We start from the raw sequence: 26698 nt of genomic DNA, 5'->3' as shown, positions 1-26698 counted from the left end.
ATATCCCTTTTACACTCGCGTTGCACCACCCTGTTACAGTAAAAGCAAGCTAATTTGCATGAAGTGCCTTGCCTGTGCCTTTTCAGAAGAAAGTGTGTTGCTTAAGGTTGTGTATATGACAAGCAAGGGATGGAATTTTAATTAAAATTTTTCACAATGAGATGTACAGAAGACATGGGCGTAATTGGAAATCTCACAGTACGTGAAATGCTTAAAGCATGAGCATAGTACATCAAAAGGAAGCAACTTGCAAACATATAACTTCATCTTGTTTAGTGGAAGCCACACTCGTGCGAGATCTAAAAAGCAGTAATGAAGTAGCAAATTAATGGCACATCGTATATGTATATGTGTATATATATATATATATATATATATATATATATATATATATATATATATATATATATATATATATATATATATATATATTATAATGAGCAGTGAACATATCTTGGTGAGGGGAGGTAGGGAAAGATAACCACATTATCAATAGAGAGGATGCTGTGGCTCAGTTGTCCACTCCTTGTACCCATGGAGACCAGATGGGAGATATGTGTGAGAACCGAATCTCTTCCTTAATTCTTATCGATGCTGCCCTGTTAATCAGTTCCTTAATATGGGGCTTGAAATCTAGGATCCAGCTAAATGTAAGCAGCCAGGGTTTTTATTTATTTTAATTTAAACAAAGCTTAATTTTCAATGAGACAAATACCATTCTTACTGGGACACTAAAGTCACCAAAACCACTGCAGCTTAAAGTAGTGGTTGTGGTGTCTCTATCCTGTGCCTGCAGACTTTTTAATGAAAAGGCCGTGTTTACATTGCTGCCTAGAAACATCTCTAGTGGCAGTCACTCAGATGGCCAGTAGAGGGGACACCTACATAGAGCGTCTCTACATGGAGGCACTGAATGTTCCCCATAGAGATGCATTGATCTGATATGTGCAATAACCTCCCAATGCTTTACTATGGGTAAGCATTGCATTAGCTCAGTTTATCAAGATTAATTAACTCTGCCATGGAGGGGGCGGGGGGAGTAAAAACAGCGTTCCCATTCGATTTAAGGGGGATCTTCTAAACACAATGTCAGACACTTACTGACTCGCAAACAAACACTCAGACACACACCTATTCACTCACTGACTAAAACTCACAAATGTTTTTTTATTTTTTTTCTTATTGCGATTCAGGTCCTTTCAATGAGTTGGAGTAGGTTGGCTTTCCTTGGGGTCCAGTTGGGTGTCTGATCATGTTTAAGCTCTTATTCCTCTGCTGCATCGTGTGCCGTTTAGTGATGCTGTGGGCCGGAGTGATGTCAGTCATATCCCAGGTCCCAGCATCACTGCAGGCCGCCTGTATTCACCCTCAGCGGCCCGACAAATACCCAGGTTCCAGGACAAAATTCCTAGTCGCCATGGCAACCTGGGATTTGTGGAACCCTGCCTTAATGGATGGTGGAGAAGGGTTATCATGGAGTGGGTAACAATGCTTTAGCCGCATTGTGGGGATTACTTTTTAATTTATTTTTAAACTTTTACGTGGACTATGACCAAATCTTGCGAATCTGGTCTATGTGGGTAGTGATAAATTGAACCTAAAAATAAGTGAGATCAAGATAAGCTTGCTGATATTCTAAAACAATAAAAACTAACCTAAAAACTGGCTTGATCAGATGATTCACTGGGTCTGATCTGGTCATGACAATCTTGTTAAACATCCTTTTGATACTTAATTATATAACACTTTACAGACTGTGTTATCACAATAATTGGTTTCTGTAGAACATAGTAACAGCTTCCGCACCAGGAAACCTTGGTAGCTTGTATTAGGTGATGGGGATCCCAGCTCCCACCTTGAAATGGCGACTGATTCAGCTAGACCATGTATATCGAGTATTTCAATTCACCCCACGTGAACTTAATGTATAGAAGAATCGCAACATTATTCTAGTCACATATCCCTGTATTATTTAACTGGTATTTGTAAAAACATTAATCCCTGCGCACATTTAATTACCTGGAGGTTTTTAGTGTCACTCCGATGGCCATTGGGGCTGATGAGTACTTTATTCATTGCTGCTGTCCAGGAGTACTGTGAGTGCAGGGCTTAAATTTGGGGGGGTGGAGGAGGGGATGTTTTTTTGTTTTTTGAAAAAACATTTTGTTATGATGTGGATAAATGATAAAGAGGTACATGAGTCAACATATTGGGTACACCCGGTTCAATGCATCATATTGTCCCTTGTAGGATACATTTTGGCTTAGTGCCACCTGGGGGACCTGGTTGGGCTAGCACAGGGTAGTGGCTTTGTGGTTTAGTTCCCCAGTCTCCTGCACCCCTCACACCCGTATAGATTTGCGCTAGCATATGTCAACTAGTACTAGGGCCTATGGTCTTGATGTTGATAGCCCTGAACTGATAGGCGCCTGTGTGTTGAGATGGTGGTACCTACGCCCATGAAGGAGAGGGGAGGTTAAGGAGAGCCTGGGTTGTGACTCTTTCTCGAAGGAGCCTTAGTAGAGTGCTGCAAGCCTGTGCTTCTGTGGCAGGGTGACGACCCCCCCCCACCCCCCAAGAAACTGTGCATATGTATAGGGCACTATGATTATGCCTCCCATCATGTCTACTCAGGAAAGTACATCTCTCTGGTCTATCCATCATGTGCTACAACTGAACGAAGAACAATTGGGGTATTTTTTATTTATTTATTTTGTTTAGAAAATAAAAATTACGATTTGTAGCATTATCAGAAAGTTGTCACTTAGCCTTGAAGACTATTAACTGAACAGGAGATAAGATATTCTAAATTAAACAGAATGTGCAATAAAGGAAGTGTAAACATTAGCTGACTCTTTACAGGAAGTGTTTATGGAAGGCTGTGCAAGTCACATGCAGGGAGGTGTGACTAGGGTTCATAAACAAAGGGATTTAACTCCTAAATGGCAGAGAATTGAGTAACGAGACTGCAGGGGCATGTTCTATACACCAACACTGCTTCCTTAAGCGAAGGTTGTTTTGGTTATTAATATCCCTTTAAGGAATTGTCATCCCAAGCCTTGTCATGTGACCAGCGCAGTGTCTGAGAAACGAAATAGACAACCTCACATACCACACTTCTGCTAATATCCTGCAATTCATTATAAAAAGCCTGAATCCAATTGTCTGTCTGGAAAGAGGCTTTAAATTATCGGTGTCTCCTGCTGGCATGTGTAATGCAGATAGGATTTCATAAATATATATGTGGGTATTGTCTTGTGGAAAAGTGCTTTTTTATTATATTAGTTATATATATATATTTTATTTTTTTATTCAGAGAGTGACCTGGTCTATGGAGTAGCATTGCTGTCTTTGTAAAGCTCCGCCATAGTCCTTAGCGCTGTAATCCTGGTATGTCCTACAGCCGTGGATTTCCCCCCCCCCCCCCCATCCTCACTTTTTTTTTTTGGCTTGGTGAAACAAACATAATATTTAGTAAAATAATTCTGAAAAGCTTCTTTGCTAGACCATTCTCACGGGGAGGCAAAGCATTTTATTGTCGGCAATTGACAAATATGATGCTTGTGCCGTCAGCAAGCATGCTAAAACTTACCATTCACTTTCCTGGGTGACGCAACTGTGATTTCCGCTGACGTTTTACTACGAACCCTTTCCATTGAACATTCCTGCGTTCGTTTGATTCCTCCCTAAATCTAACCCTGCGCACCGTCACTCCTTCTGTTACCGTCGTTATGCGTGTTTGCTATGTATCTACTGTTTATTGTGGCAATATATTCAGAAATTAGATAAAGGATATTACATCATTGCATTTCCATTCTCTAGGTATTTCACCTCCTGAAAGGTTTACATGTGCCGAATGTAATGCTTGAACCCCTGGTCATTGACTGCACCCGTTGGCCAAGGGTCACTGACTAGAAATGCTGTACGAGGTCTTTGGGAACAGTTAATGCCCCTCTCCCTTAAAGTCACCTCTTTGGATTTGTGTTAAGAACATCTATCCCAGCATTCTCCAGGGCTCCCTCCGCCTTAAAATGTATGTAAATGTTTACTCTACGGATTAACTTTATACCGGAAAATGTTTCTTTAACTATTCTTTTAACATGTTTCAAAAATACAATGGGGGCGATTTTTGAAAATCTTTCAGACACATTTGGAGATTCCCCCCCCCTTCTTCTATGCAGTTTATTTAAGCTGTCTGATATTTGTCTGTTGCTTATTGTGCACCAAATCCGAATTTGTGAATATTCTCCATTTTGTTCAGCAATGCAACATATTTATCAATCTTTGTCATGTCCCCTCCCCAACCCCTGAAAAAAGATTTTCTATAACTTTATTTTTTGTGCGACTCCAAATTAAGTGGTCTTTTGCAAAATGGTAATCTTTGAGAAAAAATATGCTATTTAGAATTTTTGTAAAAAAATTTTTTTGTTGTTTTTTTGTTTTTTTAAACACACTTGGTTAGAACATTTGATAAATCCCCCGCTGTGTTCAAGGTCACTAGGTATTTTTAGAAAGATTACATGCTATATTTGTTTATAGAGCAATATTTAAATTTTATTCCCATTTTACTTCACGATGCCTTGCTCTCCATGTACACTGAACAAAATTATAAACGCAATACTTTTGTTTTTGCCCCATTTTTCATGAGCTGAACTCAAAGATCTAAGACTTTTTCTATGTACACTGCCTTTATTTGCTATTTCTCTCAAATATTGTTCCCAAATCTGTCTAAATCTGTGTTAGTGAGCACTTCTCCTTTGCCGATAATCCATCCACCTCACAGGTGTGGCATATCGAGATGCTGATTAGACTGCGTGATTATTGCACAGGTGTGGCATATCGAGATGCTGATTAGACAGCATGATTATTGCACAGGTGTGGCATATCGAGATGCTGATTAGACAGCATGATTATTGCACAGGTGTGGCATATCGAGATGCTGATTAGACAGCATGATTATTGCACAGGTGTGGCATATCGAGATGCTGATTAGACAGCGTGATTATTGCACAGGTGTGGCATATCGAGATGCTGATTAGACAGCATGATTATTGCTCAGGTGTGGCATATCGAGATGCTGATTAGACTGCATGATTATTGCACAGGTGTGGCATATCGAGATGCTGATTAGACAGCATGATTATTGCACAGGTGTGGCATATCGAGATGCTGATTAGACAGCGTGATTATTGCACAGGTGTGGCATATCGAGATGCTGATTAGACAGCATGATTATTGCACAGGTGTGGCATATCGAGATGCTGATTAGACAGCATGATTATTGCACAGGTGTGGCATATCGAGATGCTGATTAGACAGCATGATTATTGCTCAGGTGTGGCATATCGATATGCTGATTAGACAGCGTGATTATTGCACAGGTGTGGCATATCGAGATGCTGATTAGACAGCATGATTATTGCACAGGTGTGGCATATCGAGATGCTGATTAGACAGCGTGATTATTGCACAGGTGTGGCATATCGAGATGCTGATTAGACAGCGTGATTATTGCACAGGTGTGGCATATCGAGATGCTGATTAGACTGCATGATTATAGCACAGGTGTGGCATATTGAGATGCTGATTAGACAGCGTGATTATTGCACAGGTGTGGCATATTGAGATGCTGATTAGACAGCATGATTATTGCACAGGTGTGGCCTATCGAGATGCTGATTAGACAGTGTGATTATTGCACAGGTGTGGCCTATCGAAATGCTGATTAGACAGCGTGATTATTGCACAGGTGTGGCATATCGAGATGCTGATTAGACAGCGTGATTATTGCACAGGTGTGGCCTATCGAAATGCTGATTAGACAGCGTGATTATTGCACAGGTGTGGCATATCGAGATGCTGATTAGACAGCGTGATTGTTGCACAGGTATGCCTTACGCTGGCCACAATAAAAGGCCGCTCTAAATAGAGTTGATCAGTGCTATAGTATATTCTGATTGTGTTGGGCTTTCAATAAAATACCTGCTTGGGATCCTTATGACAGGCCCATTTATCACTTTGGGCATTCTGGACAAATTTAATTTATGGACCTTGTAAATAAACTGGATTTTCTGTGTGTTTTAGTTTCATTTGTTTCTACTCAAACCATCACAGGCCGAGGCATCTGCTGTGGAACGTGTTTTTGTTCTAAATATGTTTTAAAGGATCAAATCCATTCCTGTGTGTTTTGATAAACAGGCTCTTCGCCCTCACTGCAGCCAATTCTTGCTAATATTTTGGGAGATTAAGCCATAACAGTCACCCTATTGTTCTGCCTGTGTTTATAGAGTTGTTCTGAAACCTGGTTAATTCGCTGTTGTTGGGCCTTTGCCATACCCTCCCTTTAATTCATCCTTTGTCTTCACTGGAACTCTGTCCGCTCTGACTGCCAAGTGACCATCTTCACCATCACTGCCTGGTGCTTGGCTAATCAGAGAAAACGAACACAGCATTTATAGAAACCTTGCTGGAGTGGTTCAAATGACAACTGCCTTTTATTTGCTTATTTCTATTTGTAACGCAGTGTTTGGTATCTGGGTGATCAACGGCTTCATGGACCAAAGGAAAAACCCCACACGAAACTAATTAAAAATATAATAAATAATAGTAAACAAATTAAATTTAATAAAATAAATATATAGATTTTTTTTTTTTTAAAGATATTTTTATATATTCTTATGTATTTAGATCCAGTGCAGAAGGTAGAATACAGGCTTGTTAAAACAACGTGTAGTTTATGAGGGTAGTTCCACTAAGGAGAAGAAAAAAAACCAAAAAAAAACCTAGTGCAATACTGTACACAATAGGCATTCTATGAGCAAATTCCGATTGGACACTCACTATGCTCCAACGTAATATTTTGTTTATTTATTTGATTCTTTTGTAAACTCTAACCCTTGTTTGTCAGGAGCATTCATGGATCGCCTGCTATGCGGGAATACTGTAGAGGTTAGCCAAACAACATCGTTTAAGGACATATTTATAGCTTTATATCAATTCCAATCGGTTTGTAAACTCCCGTTCTATATACAACAAAGTAGTCCCCAGGTGGTTGCCACATCCTTAGTGGACTAACGTGTCATCTATGTGTTGTCAAGGGTTTCCCATAGTAGAGAGGAGTTTGGTTGAGAACCCTGTGGAGAGTCCCTAGATAGGTCACTCATGTGCATGAGCTTGGAGCCATACAGTCTAAACAACTCATTTGTGCCTTGTCTTCAACTATATACAATTCAATATGCCAGAAAAAGGCGGATAAACGGGGGTTCGCCGTGTTCGCCTATGACGTCTTGGGAGGCAAGTATGAATAGGTTAGTAAGATGGTTTGCTTGTTATAAGTCGGTCAGTCGCTCGACCATTCGGTGGGATCGGTCATAATGAATGGCAGGTCTGGTGGCTGATCCAATGTAGGTGTGTGTGTATATAGAAGTATCCCACACCTCTTTGACTCTCCCAAAGATTGTGTAATTGCCCTGTTGGTGTCTAGGTTGATAGAGATTTGTTGCATTAAGGTGTGTCTTGAGGGAGCCTCCACTGACTTCCAGGCCCGTGCTAATAGTGTCAAGGCTGCAATTAAAGTATGAAATACCAGAATAACCTCCCACTTAGGAAATTTGTCAATATTTAAGAGCAACAGACCTAGACCTAGACTTGGTGTAAGTGTTTTCTGTTTTTAGGACTTGCGATAGTGTCCTCTGCGAACAGCCAGAATGGCTGAATGTGGTTACAGGACCACCATATATGGTAAATCACCTGTGACTTATTTTAAAGCGATACTATAATGCTATGAATACAAACCTGTATTCCTTGCACTATACTACCCTCCACCCGTTCCCGGCAGTGTAAGGGTTAATAAAGATCCTAGCAGCGATGGGGGGCTAATGCGCATGCACAGTGAATGATGCAAGCTTATTAGGCCCTCCCCATAGGAAAGCATTGCTGCAATTCGTTCCTATGGGGTTTAGACTGATGCTGGATGTCCTCCTACAGTGTGTGTGAGAGCGTCATGAGACCAAAAGTCGACTAACAAGCAGGAAGTGCCTCTGTAATCATTGCAGTTTCTCAAAAACATGATTTACATTGCAGCACTAAGCATGACCGGGACCGTGCACTTCAATAAGCTGAAGTGGCCTGTACCTAATGTATATAATTTGTTTAAACTTTTTTTTTCTCTAATGGTTACTGTGGCGGACCGCCTGGTACCCCGACTGGGTACCTCTGCCAAACATGCTTCTATATGCTCACAGAGTACCATAAGCACTGCACCGGACACCAAAACCACTGTAGCCGCCGCAGATTGGCTGGGGTCTCGCTGTCCCTTCCCACCCTGGACCAAACACCTGGATCCAGCTCCCAGTGGGAAGACCTTTCTTCCAAGAGAGTATCGCTGTCTAGTATTTCAAAGAGCAGTATAGCAATGAGCCGAGGCTTAATGCTGGGAAGTCCTAATTTGACCAACCGCACACATGGACCTATGCCCATAACCGTTCCAGGGAAAAAGTGGTAGCGGTCGGTCAAGTTCGGTAGTTTAAAAATGAACAAACTGCTGAACGTTGTCAAGTCATACCCCTCATCCAGACGAACGATTCTACTGAACAGTGCCCTTCCAGGTGGTGTAGAAACTAACGCAGGCTATGATGGAAGTCCAGCGGTGTTTGGGAGTTTCCGTGTCCGATTTCAGTTCCATGAACTTGACTACTAAACACCGCTGCCTGCGTTTGCGGGAACAAGACGGCCGCCGCCTCGTGGTCGTTCATACGAACTGTGGCCACCCAGACGAACAATTAGAACACTGCAATTAGAATCGTTAAGAGGTGATGATGGGGCTTAACATGCTCCCGGGAGGTCCATAGTTTGTGCGTCTGTTTGGTTCCTGAACAGCATGAGAAAATGGCACGAACCAAGTCTCTTCCTATGGCTTTTACAGGGCCCATAGTCCTGGGTCAAGAGTCTGGCCAGCAGGCTCCTCCAGGAGCCTCTGGAGAGGTTACTTTCGCCATAGTGGCATCCTATAAATGCAGCACACCACAACCTGCATCGCTTTTGTTGGTTATGGAGCCCAGAATTGTGTGTGTGTGTGTGTATGTATATCATCCAGATAGCACTCTCATGACTATATAGTAAAACTTAACTTTTAGTAAATCTTACAAAAAAATCTACGTTTCAGTCTGTTATACATAGACTTTCATCAGGACTACTACTTCTAGTCCTGATGAAAGTCTGTGTATAACAGACTGAAACGTCTTTTTTTTTTTTTTATTAAAAGTTAAGTTTTACTATATAGTCCTGAGAGTGCTATCTGGATGATCTTTTTCTATACTTCGCTTGACAAGCACCGGGCAAGTACATTTTCATTATATGGAGTGCAAGATTATTTTCTATTTTTGTGTGTATATATGTGTGTATATATATATTTATTTGCACACCCCAATTTAATGAATAGTTTTTCTGTTACTGTACCTCCCTTTCATCCTTGGCTCCTTTTGCCTGTATCGTCTGCTAACCCTGTGTATTTACCCGACAGTATTCAATAAAGTCTAATTATTGGGTGTGCCCCTTGTTACCGGTGCCAGGTATTTCATAACGCATTACTTAATCCGTAGCAGATACAGTGCTTGATCTGGGACTGGAAAAAAATGGAGAGGCTGTCACACGGCACTAAAACAGGTTACCCAGCACTAGGGTTACTTCCCTTCGTTCTGGATCGATCAATCCCATTGCTTCACTTTGTAACATTACGCTCAGAAAATGTTTGTTAAATCAGCAGCCCTCTATAGTGCCTCCTCCCTCCCCACCCCCTGTGGTGCAGAACCTGAGTACCTGAGTCCAGCACTTATTGTCTGATAGACCGCCAGGGGTGTAAAAATGCCACACATTCTTCACATATAAAGGTGTTTTGAGTGTAACTTTAATGTAGTAAAATGCCTCCTGCGCTGTGTTTATTGGCTTTTGTTTTAACTTGAGTAAGCACTTCCCAAAGCAGATGTGACGTTGAGAGATATATACATATTATTCTTTTTATAATGCCAAGTGTTACAAATTCTTTTCTTTTAATAGAGCAATTCTTCTGCAGTGTTGTGGTGTCAGGACTTCATCATTTTATGTCAATGTGATTTTAGTGCAGTTCTTTTAAGGTCTAGAAAGGAATCTGAAATGTCCTGCTCCATGCAGCCAAAAACACTAGTTTCTAAAAGCACACCTCATGCTGCCCCTTATATCTCTCTAATCTACTTGTTTTCAATTCTCTGTTAAGTGAATAATACTGTTCCCCTATCTATTGCATGTGTTCTGTTTAAATTTATATATATACCTCTACTTATAATTTGTATAGAGAGTTTTTGTCCTATGCCTAGGTGTAGGTTACGATCAGTCCAGATGTCATCAAATGTTTGGACGTTCCTTTCATCATTATCGCATTGAGGGGTCTGGGATGGCCCTCGTCTCTGTAATTGTGGCTAGTGAGATTACCACCCTCTTGCCATTTCTCCTGGGCGATGGCCGCGGGCTCTGGCTATCCCTCCTGGGTGAGGCTATCGCTCCATCAGTATCCTGATGGAATCTGATTTCTTTGTGTGGAATTCCATTTCCATTTGTTTATAGATCTTCGTAGTAAGATTTCTGGAGCCAGGAATGTGGCGTGTTTAATGTGCTTTAAGTGGACTCTCTGTGTACCCGTAATACATAATTAGTGATGTGGATGTTCTTGGCAGACCATTGCAATCTTTCTACAATACCTCTCTCTCCTCCGGGATCTCTGATTACAGAAATTGGGATTGTCTCCTGTTCTTCTTTAAAACAAAAAATGGATCACGTTTGGCTCATAGGCTGCATTCGTAAAAAACTGCTTCATTTAATTCTACGGGGATTAGCAGAGTTTAGACCCCGGGGGACTGGATGTGGCTTCAATCTTTCTTAAATGCCTTTATTAATATTAAGCTTTTTATCCTGTTTGGTTAGGCAATGCAGTAAATGTGGTCACAGAGGACATAAAGTGCTGCTCTTACAGGATCTCTGCTTTAAATGGAATATTTATTCACTAAAATCCTAAATTGGTCTCTTTAAAGATTCTGTGTTCTGCCCGTACTTGACTCTAATTCTTTTTTCGTTTGTAAACCCTGCCCAGAAATTATGCTTTAATTAAATCCATTTATTCCCCCATTGATCTTTTCTCTAGGACTGCGTACATTATTCCCTTGGTCAGGTGAAACCGGTTATTGGTTAAATGCTGTGCAGTAATAACAGCAGCGACCTTTCTCAAATATTCTTGTAAATATACATAAACCATTGTATCTGCTTACCGTATGGCCTTTTCCTATTTGACTACAGTTCCCATGATTCTCAGTGACGTTAACGAATATTTGTGGCTTTCCTGCTTTGATCACTGGATATCTTGTTTGTAAAATTCACATTTAATACAGATTTGTGTTTTTTATAACTCTTCATATACACGTGGTATAGATCGGGTTTGCTTTGCTTTTGGTGTTATGAGATGCCACCTTTTCATGGATTTGGGTGTAGGTCTGTCTTCCTTTACACAATGTGACCGTGTACTCTGCTCTGCGTGAACTGTGCACATTGCTGGCTGGCTGGCATTTTATTCAATCGCTAATTGCATTCCTGGCTGATTGGATGACTCAGGGTCGCTCGCTTGGCATTTCAGAATCTGGGTTATTTATAAACCTGGTTTCTAAAACTCCAGCATGCTCCTATTCTTCCATCGGTTGTTGCTATGACTCCATAATCATGGCCCGGGGCGGATCTCACATGATTTTAGAAAGAAATAAAAATAGTCTGTTCTAAAGGCAGTGTACTGTCCGTTAGAGAGAATTATCACACGTAGTGACTGTACTGTCCCCACACACTCCCCAGCTGGTATCCTGAAATCCTGGTGATCCGTCTACGTTCTACCTAAAATCTCCTTCCTTCATCCATGCTCCTGTATTCCCAGTTTAGTGAAGGATTAGATCAGAGGACTGACTTTAATACCCCTGCTTATTACCGAGTCATGGCTCCCCCGGCCCTGATCTAGTGATCTCCTAATATGCTGTTTTGCTTAGCACATTTAATGCCTTCCTTCGCCATCTGTATTGCTGAAAGTCTTAACTTGCCCAAATCCAGGATCAAGTGATTTTAAACCTTCCCAGCAGTCGATCTGAAGTCAATGAGATTTAATTAGTGCTCCGGCACGGAGAGCGTTTAATGCAGTTTTCTGTTTGACAAATGTTTTAACAGATTTTGGGTCTATATCCTGTAAAACGGAGTGTCAGTGTGGTGTCACTGCGTGACATTTATCTCCGGAAAAGCAAAGGTTAAATATTCAGTTCTTAGGCTAGCTGTACTGATGGATTGTAGGTCATTGCAGCGACCAGCAGAACTTGCAATCTAATTAATTGTGCCTGACCCATGGCGCCAATGATGTCACTAAAAATAAAATATAGCTCAGGAGGAGATGATTGGAAAAATGACTTGTCCCACCATTCACATGTGCTGACTTGCTGTCTTGTAAAGAATATCCCCAGCGTCTGTTTTACAGAATCCGATGTTTATTTATAAAATATTTTACCAGGAAAGATGCCTTGAGCTTCCTCTCGTTTTCAGATATGTCCTGCGTGTTCTAAATGAGAGCTTTTCAGCAGATCCTGCTCAGTAATACACTTAGAATATTCTACTGGAACGTCTTTCCATTTTGTTTTTGAAGTTTTATATTTAATTGTAATTAAATATTCTGATAGTGACCTGTTAGGCCCCAGGGAGAGTGCGCAGCTTAGCGGACAGGGGCACATGTATGAGTGTGGGATGGATAAAGCATGATTGGCTATATGCTACATGTGGGAGTGTGAGATGTGAGGAAGTGGGTGGTGACAGATTAGACTGACCTCAGTGCCACTTAGGAGCCGGGCCAGCAACAAGTTTCCCGCCCACCCTCTCTTTGCTGTTTTGGGCCCGGGGGGTTGTCACAGCGAGCTGCGGGGGGGGGGGGGGGGAGGGGGTGTGTCCTTGCCAAATAAGAGATGGTTTGGTAGATTAGATGAAAAAGGGGGATAATGGCCGGGTCTCATCCTCCCCCTGTCTCTTATGGTGAACCTGGAGGAGGTACCAGGTTGGACATGTCACCACTGGGTTGTAAGTCGACCAGTGGGGAGCATTATGGTTGGGCCCCACCGAGTGGGTGGGGAGCCCTAAAAAGGAAGATGTTTTTATTATGCCGAGGGGGGGAGGTGAGAGCCTTGGGGAAGTTAGATTGGCAAGGACGGTTTCTTTGGTTACTGTATGACTATATGCAAATTGTTTGTTAATTTATGATATTTATTATTTCGTTATATGTTAAAGGAGTTATACAGTATTTGGTTGTGTTAATAAATGCTGTGGCCTGTTTTCTCCAAGAAGTTGTCTGTCGTTATTTGAAGGGGTAAGTTATGGTTTTATGGGGGATGAAGGGAATGCTATCCAATGCCCATTACGTACATACATGAATTACAGTTGGATGCGGCTGTTTCATTATGCATCAAATGATTTTTTTCAGAGAGCTCTGGCTTTTTTAAAATTTATTTATTTATTTGGCATCTACCCTGGTGGTCTTGCAGTGCTGAATGCACATAGACTAATGCTCTCATACTTTATATTTGGAGTTTATTTTGTTCTAGTATCCTGAATAATTTGGGACTGGTACTGCCAGATAGCTAAAACATAAATCTTCTTTTCCCCCCAGTAACTGCTTAAACCCGGTTTAGTGAGAGCTCTCCCCTATTCTGTACAGTATGACACAGTACGTCTCTTGATCATACCATCAGTGCAGCCAACTCCTCCATGCTTCATAATCCCTGAATTCTGTGTCATTATGTCTTTAGGAATTCTCCATAGTATGGCTGAACACAGAACACACACACCCTCCGTGCTTGGAACATCTTATTAGTGCCCAGCCTTTGAGGAAAATCCCTTATTTCTTTGTCATTCTAAAGACATTCCAGAAGCATGCAAAGCATCATGGGAGTTTTAGTCCTACACAATCTGGGGATCCATCTTCTGGGCACCCCTGTACTATGTAATACATTTCTGGACGGCTTGGATAATGTTATTACACTGTCATTTCTGGGGTCAGCTGAATCCGCATAAATCACATGTAGCCTTTGTTGTTATAATGTGTATATGTGTTGCTAGGGTTACATAGCAATTTGTTAGTGTCTCTTGTGTCAGCTGTTTGTGTGGGTGTACTATTTACAGTGTACAGTGCATTGTATTAAAGCTTTTTAAAGTGGTAATGGTGCAGAGAAGGCTTTATCTACCTGTTTTCAAGCAGGTTTACCTGGTACCCATTGCCATTCGTGTGATGACCGTTTCAGTGGATCTCTCTTCAGATAAGATCGATCTATGGATTTGCTGAATAGGAGTTGCATTGTTTTATTATTTATATAGCGCCGGCAAATTCTGTAGCGCTGTTCAATGGGTTTTAACCCCTTTGGTGCTGCTTCATTGACACATTGTCTTTTCTCTGTGTGTAGGAGTAATGGTGATCACATTAATCACCCCTCTGAGCTTTGCGTAAAATCTATCTTCTTTTAACCTATAACCTCTAGCTGTACATTGTCTGTATGAACCCCTCCTTATCATTATATGTGTAAGCTATCCATATAGAATGCACAGGTTATTTGTAATACATTGTGAATGTATGTTTTAGAGTAAATGTTTAAAGATCTATGTTTTTCTTTCCTCTTGCAGAATCTAACAATATTATTTGAGAAACTTAAACCGCTGTGAGATTAAACATCCCCCCCCTTCGTACAACAAAACCATGTCTGGGTCATATGATGATTCGGTTGGAGTGGAGGTTTCCAGTGACAGCTTCTGGGAGGTAATTTATTGTACATTTCGTGGTGGTTATGGTGCTCAGTGTGTTCCCTTTTATAGGGGAACCATTATGAAATAAGATTCATTTTGGATATTTTGTTGCCTTCATTTACATAGCCTATCCTGCAGAGTTTTGTAGGCCATAACCCTATAAACAATTTACATGCATTAGTTATCTTGATAGGATGATGTAAATAAAGCATTGTGCAAGTTATGCGTTGATAATGTCCAGCGACACGAAGTCTGTATGTCAGACACGGTGCTGTCTGATCAGTAACTATTACTCGACTTGTGCGGTAAGAATTCCAACGGTCAAACCACTTTTTCCAAAATTTAAATATTTTTGGAGTTTGGGAATATTAACATTCACCCAATCATAACAAAATGAATCTTCGTGTCTAATTACGAAGTAATAGCTGGGATCTGCTGCCGTGTTCCGTTTTCTGATTTGCATTGTTCTACCGGGAAAATATTGACGTGCGCGCATCTGGAAACTCTCTATAGGAAACTCTGGTGAGTCATTGCGAAAACCCTGCCAAAAAGCAGGTTCCTTGCAGAGAGGAACTTCTTATCAGTTAAAAGGAAGCCCCTTTTGGATTCAGTTTTAAATGGAAATTGGACATTGTCTGTTTTTATGAAGTGAAACTAGAAACCCCCGTGTGAACAGTCCTTAGTAGATAGAGGTAAAGTGTATTTAAACTTGTTGCGCGTACGGCCGCTGTGTGTGTTTAGTTAAGCTGTGAACAAAAAGCTGGTTTATTCACTATTTATTCAAACAATAACATTAAACACAGTGAGTCAAACAGACACTTAAACAGACAGCACTATCAAAACACAAATTTACTAATGTCTGTGACATCTATTTAGTTAAATCTCCCCCAATCCCCCAACAGCGTTTTTCCAAAAAGTGAGATTGTCTGCAATTCAAAGTGGATTTCAAATTTAAAGGGACACTATAGTCACCTGAACAACTTTAGCTTAATGAAGCAGTTTTGGTGTATAGAACATGCCCCTGCAGCCTCACTGCTCAATCCTCTGCCATTTAGGAGTTAAATCCCTTTGTTTATGAACCCTAGTCACACCTCCCTGCATGTGACTTGCACAGCCTTCCATAAACACTTCCTGTAAAGAGAGCCCTATTTAGGCTTTCTTTATTGCAAGTTCTGTTTAATTAAGATTTTCTTATCCCCTGCTATGTTAATAGCTTGCTAGACCCTGCAAGAGCCTCCTGTATGTGATTAAAGTTCAATTTAGAGATTGAGATACAATTATTTAAGGTAAATTACATCTGTTTGAAAGTGAAACCAGTTTTACCCATAGCTCTGTCAATCATAGCCAGGGGAGGTGTGGCTAGGGCTGCATAAACAGAAACAAAGTGATTTAACTCCTAAATGACAGTGAATTGAGCAGTGAAATTGCAGGGGAATGATCTATACACTAAAACTGCTTTATTTAGCTAAAGTAATTTAGGTGACTATAGTGTTCCTTTAAGGGCAAACGAGCTGACTGGAAACATAGCTGCCTTGGAGTTCGGTTTGGCTACTTTGGCCTTGAATTTGGAATTTAGTTTGATTTCTGACATTTTTCACTTTAGTAAAAGAACAATGCAGGTTTTTTTTTTTGCTCTGCATATGAATACATATGCCAATGACACGCAGGTCAAAATACAAGGCATTCAGAGAAAGCGGCACAACTTATTTTAAAAGGTTATAGTGACGAGCTAAATAAACCTAAAATCTAAATCTAAATCTAGCTTACAGGGTAGGCTAGCGAAGATGTACATTTCTAGACATGAAGGAAGTTATAGGAGATAAACATGCGTGTAATGGTTCTAACACTACCTCTAGGACTAAACATGTGATCAGGAGGTTGCTCCAGGGAACCTAAAATAAATACAAATAAAACCAGGCAGTCGGCGGATTCCGATGTCTGAAGAACTCCTCCAGCTCGTTGTGGTCCAACACACTTTCAAAGTCTTGTAGTCGGCCAACTTCGATACTTGGTAAGCCAACCAGAAGTTTAGTAAGCTCACTGGGTAGGTCACCATAACGGTAGTGAAACAGGGTACCCCTCCAGCCACAGGCCTGTCAGAGTCCAGATCCTTCAGCTGAGGGCAATAGCGGAAGACTCGTGTTGTCTTTGCTTGTGGTTGGTGGTCCTCTGTTAAGGTGGGTGATGTGGTGGGGTCATCCCCCGATTGGCCCTTGGCCCCGGTGGCACAAGAGAAGGACAGGACCGTGGTGGTGCGTCTTGCCCACAGGGGTCCACCTTTCTCCTGTTTCTAACCCTGGGGTCCACTCCCAGAGGCATAAAAGGAGAGGCAGCTGACTTTTTAAAACCATATTTTTTCATCCTTTTATTTCTTTTTATTTATCTGTTTCAGTGGATGTTGGGGGTATATAAAAGCTCATTTTCCTTTCTTTCTATTTAATCACCCCAATCTGTGGATTTAACCCTTCATAGAAATAGCATAGAGTTTGTACACACATTGCTCTCACCCCCTTGTTTGTTTTTCCAAAATGTTGTTGGAGAACAAAGATTGCGTTCAATCAAAGAATCTTCTAACGGAAAAGAAAAAAAATAGGTCACAACAGGACAAGTGTTTTTCCTTCCTGTGGAGACGTTAGGAATTCTTTTTATTCACTGTATTCTTTGGGGATCAGGTTTCTGGCACACAGAAGCCAGACTGTTGAAGGGTCCTGAACAGTCTCACAAACTGTAGGTCCTTGTAACATCCATTCTAAGGAGCAGTGAGCATCTTTTCATGCCCTGCTGGGCTGTTTAAAAGTAAAACACACTCTGCCAAGTGGAGCTATGAAATGCCACGGTAAAAATACAGAGATGAAGCCCGCCTTGGTGTCGTCGCACCTTGTGCTTGTACTGTAAATATTTGCTATTTGGAATTAAAGTGAACCCTTCATGTGTGGAACTGGAGTGAATTTGTAATGTAAGCAATTCTGTCTCTGTTTTGAGAATGTTTTAATCTTGCTTAGTCTCTTCCTCATTTTATCCCGTTGAAGATATGCATATAAATAGAGATATTTATTAGTACATCTAGAATCTAGAATTATCTGGGTAATGCTAGTGGTGGCAGTGTAATTGGGTGCAGTGTCCTGTGTTCCGATATAAATAACAAACTCTGTAATTGTCGAGGCATTTTGGTCATTAATGTATCTGGGTGATGTGTATGTCAGTCTGAGTGCTGGCCAGCAGCTTTAACTGGACCATGTGCAAGCCATGACATGTTGACAATGGACATAAACCAACACCAAATTAACCCTTAAATGCTATCCACACCGCCGCATCAGGTCCTCTGTCGTTCCTGCGTGCCGCCGCATCTGGTCCTCTGTCGTTCCTGCGTGCCGCCGCATCTGGTCCTCTGTCGTTCCTGCGTGCCGCCGCATCTGGTCCTCTGTCGTTCCTGCGTGCCGCCGCATCTGGTCCTCTGTCGTTCCTGCGTGCCGCCGCATCTGGTCCTCTGTCGTTCCTGCGTGCCGCCGCATCTGGTCCTCTGTCGTTCCTGCGTGCCGCCGCATCGGGTCCTCTGTCGTTCCTGCGTGCCGCCGCATCGGGTCCTCTGTCGTTCCTGCGTGCCGCCGCATCGGGTCCTCTGTTGTTCCAGCACTATACCTGATACAGTCCTCTAAAACAAGGAGCCCCCATTGACCACATGACCAGTTCGACACCACTACAGACTGCTCGTTGCTGTATGGATTCTACTAACACACATGGAAGAACGTCCCAGTCTCCTGCTACATATACAATGGGAAGAAGGATTTTTAAAAATATTCTGTTTATTTTCCAATTCTGCAAATGGACTTGTTTGGTGTCATTAGACAGGAAATCACGCCTGCATTTTAAATCTTTATTGTTGAGACCTGGCCTTATTTATCTGTATTGTGAATTTTTTATTTCTCCAAGTTGCTTCACAGCAGGCTGCTTTGCTTATGTTTTTTTTTTTTTTTTAAACCAGAGTTTCTGTGATTTGACAGGAACCTGGCTCCGTCCACCCATCGGCAGTCCCAGATCTGATACAGAATATCCACAATCATGAGCCATGTCCATATACAAAGACCTGGATCTTTTCGATAAGATGATCTGTTAACCCTGGCAAAGCTGGCACAAAAATGCTGCCTATTTAACCTCCCTCTTGCAGACAGAGGGCATTTGATGGTTAACGTTTCTGTTAGTCTGGTGCTGACACATCAAAACAAAATCCAAAATAAAAGAGAACAGAATGCGTGGTCAGGCGTTTTCAGCTGGAAGAACATTTATTTCAAAGAAGAAATTCTTGTGTTTTCATATATTTTCATTAAATCCGAGTGTTATTAAATGGTATGTAAAGTTATGTGTACAGTTAATTTATTTTCTTTTAATAAAACAGATCAGTTTCCTTCTGAAATGGCAAAGAGCGGGCACTTTTCCCACGACCCTGTGACATTGATTGTGTGCCAGCGTACATAGGTTGCTATTTTTGACCATTTCTGATTTAGACACATTTTTGGGGGGTGGGGGCAGTTGGGTTTATGCTGAATTCACGGCAACAAAAATCATTGCTGCTAAACTTGAGGGAAAAAGCTAAATATTTTTTGTTAAAGTCCATTGTAGCCAGAAGTGCGTTTTGCTGTTCTACAAATACCTTCCTGAGTTCCTTTGGCGTGATTAGATATTTGGTACACTGACCTTTTTAAGCCCCATTGCCCTCTCTTCTAGATTGCGGTGCTTGCTATACCTCCCACGCGTTGCGCTCTTTCACGTGTTATTATAAGATGAGTATACTTAACCTTCATAATTACTTACTGCCTAATGCCACCACTTCTCTCATTAACAAACCTTTCATATCAGACTGTCCCCCACCTCATCTTCAATCTCCTCTCATCTAAAATGACTCTTCAAACTCTTCAAAGGGAACTTTTTTTTTTTTTTTTTTTTTTCAAAATGAAAGTTTTCTGTTGTTTCCCTTTTTTAAACCACTCTGAATGAGGCCGTCTTTTGAATGACTGAATTCAACCATACGTTTTCAGAACCCTTGGAAACTGAAACACTGACAGATATTTCTCAAGTTGCAACGTTGTATGGCTTAATAGTTTATACAAATGTGGAAGGTAACCGAACATCTCATGACCGGTTTTAGGTGATTTCCAATCTTTTATTTAATGATATCCATTCCACTTTCAAATCACTGGGTTAGAATGGAAGATTGTCTGCCTTCATATTTTTATTTAGAACTGCTCTGATTTGGAAAAACTATAGCAGACAGCTAAACCTGTAATAAAGCATGTTTGTCATTCTAAATATAAAATGATAACATTACAGTACTAACTATTCTTAATTCGGTAATCATTTTATATTGGGGTCCAAAAACTGCTACAATATTAAAATCCTTTTGGTCTTGCTTGATTTAGCATAAAAATAAATTCTTTTCTGATAGAGAGCAAAAAACGGGGCGCAAGAGAATACTGAGAACGGGCAGCAGCTGAAATAGCCTGCCCTTCGGTCGGTCCCCGCTCAGAACTCAAGCTGGTTTTAGCTCATTTTGTGCCATTACAGAGAGAACATCTCTATAACATGTCAGACTGGTCCCACCCATACGGGCAGTCCAGATCCGAAATGCCAGCAAGTTCTCTCTGCACGAGAGACACAGCAACCCCAGACAATTGTTTCAGCCTTGTTAGGCATCATCAGTGAGCATAGCTGATATATCTCTAGGCACCGTGACCATGGGGTCCACGTCTGTATTACCCTTTAAACTAAGAGCGAAAAAACAGGGCGCAAGAATATACTGAGAACGGGCAGCAGCTGAAATAGCCTGCCCTTCAGTGGGTCCCCGCTCATCTTGTGCCATTACAGAGAGAACATCTCTGAAACATATCAGACTGGTCCCACCCATACGGGCAGTCCAGATCCGAAATGCCAGCAAGTTCCCTCTGCACGAGAGACACAGCAACCCCAGACTATCGTTTCAACCTTGTTAGGCATAGTCAGTGAGGCATAGCTCACCAAAGGCAAGCTATTTCAGTTGCTGTCCGTTCTCAGAATACTCTTGGGACCTGTTTTTTGCTCTCCACAAGTTTAAAGGGTAATCCAGATGTGGACCCCTTGCTCACAGTGCCTAGAGAGATCAGCTATGCCTCACTGATGATGCCTAACAAGGCTGAAACGATAGTCTGGGGTTGCTGTGTCTCTCGTGCAGAGGGAACTTGCTGACATTTCGGATCTGGACTGCCTGTATGGGTGGGACCAGTCTGATATGTTTCAGAGATATTCTCTCTGTAATGGCACAAGATGAGCTAAAACCAGCTTGAGTTCTGAGCGGGGACCGACCGAAGGGCAGGCTATTTCAGCTGCTGCCCGTTCTCCGAATACTCTTGCTTTTTTTTGTTTTTTTTTTAAATCCTTTCTGATGGTTTAATTGGGAACGTTTTATATGTCAGACCTCTACATCAGAAAACGTTTACCCACGGTTTTTAATTACACCATTTCTTTCCTAGTTCCTTCAGCCAGGATATGTAGCCGTTTCAGTTCTAGGGATGGGTTGGGTGTGCTACCCGCATGTTAAAGGACCCTTGTTAAAGAATACGTACATGTTTCTATGTCTAGTCTTGTTTTACTTTATTAAATCTTTAACTGTTTAGCAGGTTGAGAAATGATGTGGGTTCAAAATAGCCCTGTTGTAGCTGGCTTTTTATATCTTATTTATTTTTTATTTTTTTGCCCATTTTTAGTCTAAGTTTTTGGTTAATCTGTTGCTGACTAACACTGTTGGCAGTCTGGTAAATCCCATTTGCTTTCCATTTTCCTGCCATTCCTGGACCTTTAGTTAAATGACTGCAAATTTTTGATTAATATCCCCTTAAATAAAACTCTGGCATTATGGCCTGTTTTTTATTATTCAATAATTCACGGTTTACCAAATCCTTATCTATTAATTTCCCTGCCTTACAGCGGAGTTGTTTTATTTTTAATTTAGTCCTGGTAATGACGATTTAAAGCAATCTCCTGTATGTGTGCGGCATCCACGCGATCTGTACTGCGTGACTGTTACTTTTTAACAGTGTTTGCTATTGCCTTGTGTCTGGTAATTGCTCCGGCCATAAAGGAACGGTGTTGTTTATTCCAGATTGCCGTCAGAACAGAGGTTATATGGGGGGGCGGAGCCAGCTGCCCAAGCGAACGGACGTGTCCTGCGGGAGCTCCGACACCATAAGCAACCTAAATAGACCAAAAACGGTCTTTTCACCCAAAAAACCTGACCAAATCCGGGCTACAGCTCGCACCCACGATGGGACGCAAGTCTAAGAAATACTGGTCGGACAAACCCCTGCCAACGGCAGATATTGGCGATCTCCTCTGGAGGCCCCAGAGATCCATGAGGCCTGACATGGCGCCTCTCACGGATGGGCCGTCGTGCTCGTCCAGCGAAACCTCCCTCACTGACCTGAGAGACCTGGAAGCACCGGCGCACAACAGCAGAACCGACAAGAGGGCTGACCGACCACAGGGGACACCTGTGACAGAAAACGCCCTAAAGGCCCTCTTGGACGAACTGCGGCGCAACATTGCTACGGATATCTCCACATTCCGGGACGAAATAAGAGGGGTCTCTGCCCGCCTCCATGATACGGAGGTCATTACAACGGGCCACGAAACGAGACTCGCAGCACTAGAGCGAGAACTCACTGCCCTGAAGGGCGAACAAGCTAAAATACAGCACCGCATGGCAGCAGCAGAAGACAGGAGGCGGTGGAAAAATGTGAAGATCCGCGGCCTAGCGGACACAGTCACTGCAGCGGAACTACCTCACTTAATCCGGAGGCTTCTGACCCACTTATTTTCAGCCAAACAAGCTAAATTAATGCAGCTAGATGGCAGCTACAGACTCCCAGCGCCACCCGCAGGTACCCCGGAAGGGCAAAGGGATGTTATAATCCGCTTCCGAAATGGCCCTGACAAGCAAGCGTTTATGGCAGCCACGAGAAATAAATCTCCTTACTCCTTCGAGGAGCACCAACTAACTTTCTTTCCGGACCTCTCGAGAGCAACCTTAGACTGGAGGAGATCCCTGAAACCCCTGACGGCAACACTCGCGAAGTTCCAAATACCGTACAAATGGGGCACACCGAGGAGCCTCATAATCACCCAAGAAACTGGGACATTGAAAGTGATGGAGGCTGAAGAAATACCTAACGCTATACGGAAACTCGGACTACCGGCCACCCAAGAGGGGACACTGACCTCCGCTCCGGACACACAGCAGAGAATCTGGGACCCTGAGAAGATCCGCCCGTTTGTTCCCGCCGCCCTGCGAGGTGACCCAGCCACAACTGCAGTTCCCTGATTAGCTACAGACTGTACACAGAGCTTATGCCTTTTATGGGCCACAGTTATTATGTTTTTCACCATGCTATACGTCTTGTTGTTTTGTTTAATTTTCTGATTATCTGTTGTTTAATTTCGCATATGCATATACTATACCCCCAGGGACACGTCCTAGTCCTAAGACATATGAGCGCTGGCAAAGGGAGTTTACTCCCCCCATAACCCCCCCACTCACTTGACGCCCACTTGCAACACTACTACATGCCAGGAGTGAGTGCCAACCTCTTGCCTCACCACAGGCCCACAAGTATACCCTCATGCACCGCAAGAGGAACGTGACCCGTGATAACCCCATTAACCGGTCACACGTCGCTACAGGTTCCTTAGGGACCACGGGTCTAGTCTCCACTACTCTTTCACACTATATTATTACTTAAACCTAACTACTGTTACACCTTCATCCACAGACGCACACAACCATCCACACAAGGGTTTATGTCACGTCTCGAACACTCTAACCGGAGCACTCTTGTCCTTGATTAACAAGGTGGGGCAACCTACCTACTGAGGATGATGTCACATAAAACAAAAATTTTGTGCTAATATCTGCCACAATATGCCGCTTTACTATTATTGTACTAAATGTTATGCTACGCAGCTGCTGTTGTGGCACTGCCGGCTATGTTATATAACCTGCACACCAAAAATAAAGAATTTCAAAAAAAAAAAAGAACAGAGGTTATATAAGACTCGTCCAACCAGATTGTTAGGTTTTGCTTCAGATCACATTTGGTCCAGATCTAATGAGTCTAGCTGGCAACTTCACTTGTAGCAAACTGCCACTTGGACTACTTTACACATTTCCTTTTAACTGTATAAATCTTGTAAAATAAACATTTAGAGTATGATTTGTGTCACACGTCTGGCGTTCAGTGCCGTAGAACAACACTCGCGGTCCATGACACGTCATGTTTGAGTTTCCCCGTGATTCTGCGCCAGACATGGAGACTGTAAGCTGCACGTCTGCGTTTGCATCGATAGAGATCCATATATAACGAGATCATTCTTTGGGGTTTATTAATTTAAACAGAGACTTTCATTGAAATCCAAATTGTAAAATCTAGGTTGAAATGGCCAAGCTGTAAGGCTAGCAGAGCTGTAGTTTTTCCAAACTCCATTGTTGCCAAGTTCAAACTTTGTAGCATGCATTGTGTGAGCAGCAGAATTTAGAAACTCTCCATTGTGACCGTCTGTGCCAAAGTTTGAAATTAATGGTGCGTTTTATGGCGTTCTATTCTCTGCTGCAGCACAGTCTGTGATACAAAGTCCGTTCTTCGGCTGACATCCGGAGCCTCCTCTGATAGACTGATCCGTAACTTAAATCCCATTTCTAGAAGAGCTGTAACTGAAGTGAGATCAGCGACTTGTTCATTAAACCTGATCTCTTTCAGGTAGACCCCTACGCGTTTTACTACCGCTACTGCATGATCTGGTTTTACAGTGCTCTCTTCCTAATCCAGCTTATTGCCCAAATGATAGATGCCTGTTAGCGGTCTGGAGGGGGTGGTTTTGCCAGCTATCTGTGGAGTGGGGGAGGGGGTGGTTTCGCTAGCTGTCTGTGGAGTGGGGGGCAGTGACTTCTCTAGGATTCATTTTTAGGGGGGGCACATGGTGTGCCAGGGACAATAGAAGGGGGGCACATTTAACCCCGCAGTTTGACCCCGCCCCTGATGCATGTTAAGCCCCGCCCCCGGCACAATTTTTTATATTTATTTATAATCCCTGGTGAAGGATTCATTATTTTCCAAACACATTTCCCTTGTTACAGTGCCATAGTTGGCACTGTATCCGTATACACTATACTGTGGAGCGGGGGGCGGCTTTCTCTAGCCTCTAGCTCTCTGTGGAGCGGGGGGCGGCTTTCTCTAGCCTCTAGCTCTCTGTGGAGCGGGGGGCGGCTTTCTCTAGCCTCTAGCTCTTTGTGGAGCGGGGGGCGGCTTTCTCTAGCTTCTAGCTCTTTGTGGAGCGGGGGGCGGCTTTCTCTAGCTTCTAGCTCTTTGTGGAGCGGGGGGCGGCTTTCTCTAGCTCTCTGTGGAGCGGGGAGCGGCTTTCTCCAGCTCTCTGTGGAGCGGGGGCGGCTTTCTCTAGCCTCTAGCTCTCTGTGGAGCGGGGAGCGGCTTTCTCTAGCTCTCTGTGGAGCGGGGAGCGGCTTTCTCTAGCTCTCTGTGGAGCGGGGGGCGGCTTTCTCTAGCCTGCAGCCCCTATCTCTCTGTGGAGCGGGGGGCGGCTTTCTCTAGCTCTCTGTGGAGTGACTGAACACCACTATATTGTGGGATTTAAATATTCCATGTTCTCCTGCAACATTCACATTTCTAATATATTTGTGTATATATCCGTTGCCGGTCTCTAGGTCAGAAATAACATTCTATCCATTTTGTATTTCAGGATGTGTTCGTGCCCGTCCTTACTATCCCTGACTAGCATTCCTATTATCACCCTTTTGGCAAAGAAACTAAGTGATATTTTTACATGGTTTCCCGTCTCCTTTTTCTCAGATCGGAAATTACAAACGCACAGTTAAGCGAATAGATGACGGACACAGGCTCTGCAATGATCTGATGAACTGTCTGCATGAACGGGCCAGAATTGAGAAGGTTTATGCCCAGCAGCTAACAGAGTGGTCCAAGAGGTGGAAACAACTAGTGGAAAAAGGTATATGTGCGTTTTAATCTGTGTAATCTAAATATCTGTACTGTCTAGGGGTCCTGGAGATATTCTTGACAAAGTCACTGATGTGATATATGGACAGTTGGTAAAGCGTAAGGGAAGGGGGAGATTGAATGTCAAAATACAATGATTTACCTGCACCCCTTGCAGGTCCTCAGTATGGTACGGTAGAGAAGGCATGGAACTCTTTGATGACAGAAGCTGAGAAAGTGAGTGAACTCCACTTGGAAGTGAAAAATGCATTAATGAACGAGGACTTTGAAAAGATCAAGAACTGGCAGAAGGAAGCGTTCCACAAGCAGATGATGGGAGGCTTTAAAGAGACCAAAGAAGCCGAAGACGGTTTTAGGAAAGCACAGAAACCGTGGGCCAAAAAACTAAAAGAGGTAACCGGCCATTCCGTGGCATCATTTCTCTGTTTGGTCACTGTGTCACTTGCTGCCGACCGCTCGCACTTTGTTGGTGTTGCTTTATTGGGGGGGAGGGCGCTATGGTATATCTCTGATCCTCTCACTGTGTTTTGTTAAAGGGACACTCCAGGCACCCAGACCACTTCTGCCCATTGGAGTGGTCTGGGTGCCAACTCCCACTACTCTTAACCCTGCAAGTGTAATTATTGCAGTTTTTTTTATAAACTGCAATAATTACCTTGCGGGGTTAACTCCACCTCTAGTGGCTGTCTATTAGACAGCCACTAGAGGGAACTTCCTGACTCATAGCAAAGATTTTTTGTGAGGACCTCCAGCGTCGCTAAATTCCCCATAGGAAAGCATTGAAAATCTTTTTCAATGCTTTCCTATGGGGAGCGCTA

General features: G+C 42.6%; 1 protein-coding gene across 3 annotated transcripts in view; it reads left to right on the top strand.

Annotated features, from left to right (window-relative positions):
* The window catches only part of PACSIN2 (protein kinase C and casein kinase substrate in neurons 2), a 72851-nt gene that overhangs the window by 26296 nt on the left and 19857 nt on the right, over window positions 1–26698 (top strand). For all 3 annotated transcript variants that reach the window (XM_063446709.1, XM_063446706.1, XM_063446707.1), the window contains exons 2-4: window positions 14713–14845; window positions 25716–25872; window positions 26038–26273. In XM_063446709.1, coding sequence (XP_063302779.1) covers window positions 14786–14845; window positions 25716–25872; window positions 26038–26273 — 453 coding nt within the window. In that variant the 5' untranslated portion in view covers window positions 14713–14785. The remainder of the gene's footprint in view (window positions 1–14712; window positions 14846–25715; window positions 25873–26037; window positions 26274–26698) is intronic.

The sequence above is a fragment of the Pelobates fuscus genome, chromosome 3 (genome assembly GCF_036172605.1).
Source record: "Pelobates fuscus isolate aPelFus1 chromosome 3, aPelFus1.pri, whole genome shotgun sequence".
Taxonomy (NCBI): Eukaryota; Metazoa; Chordata; class Amphibia; order Anura; family Pelobatidae; genus Pelobates; species Pelobates fuscus.
The sequence above is the reverse complement of the archived record's forward strand: the minus strand, read 5'-3'. Positions and strand labels throughout refer to the sequence as shown.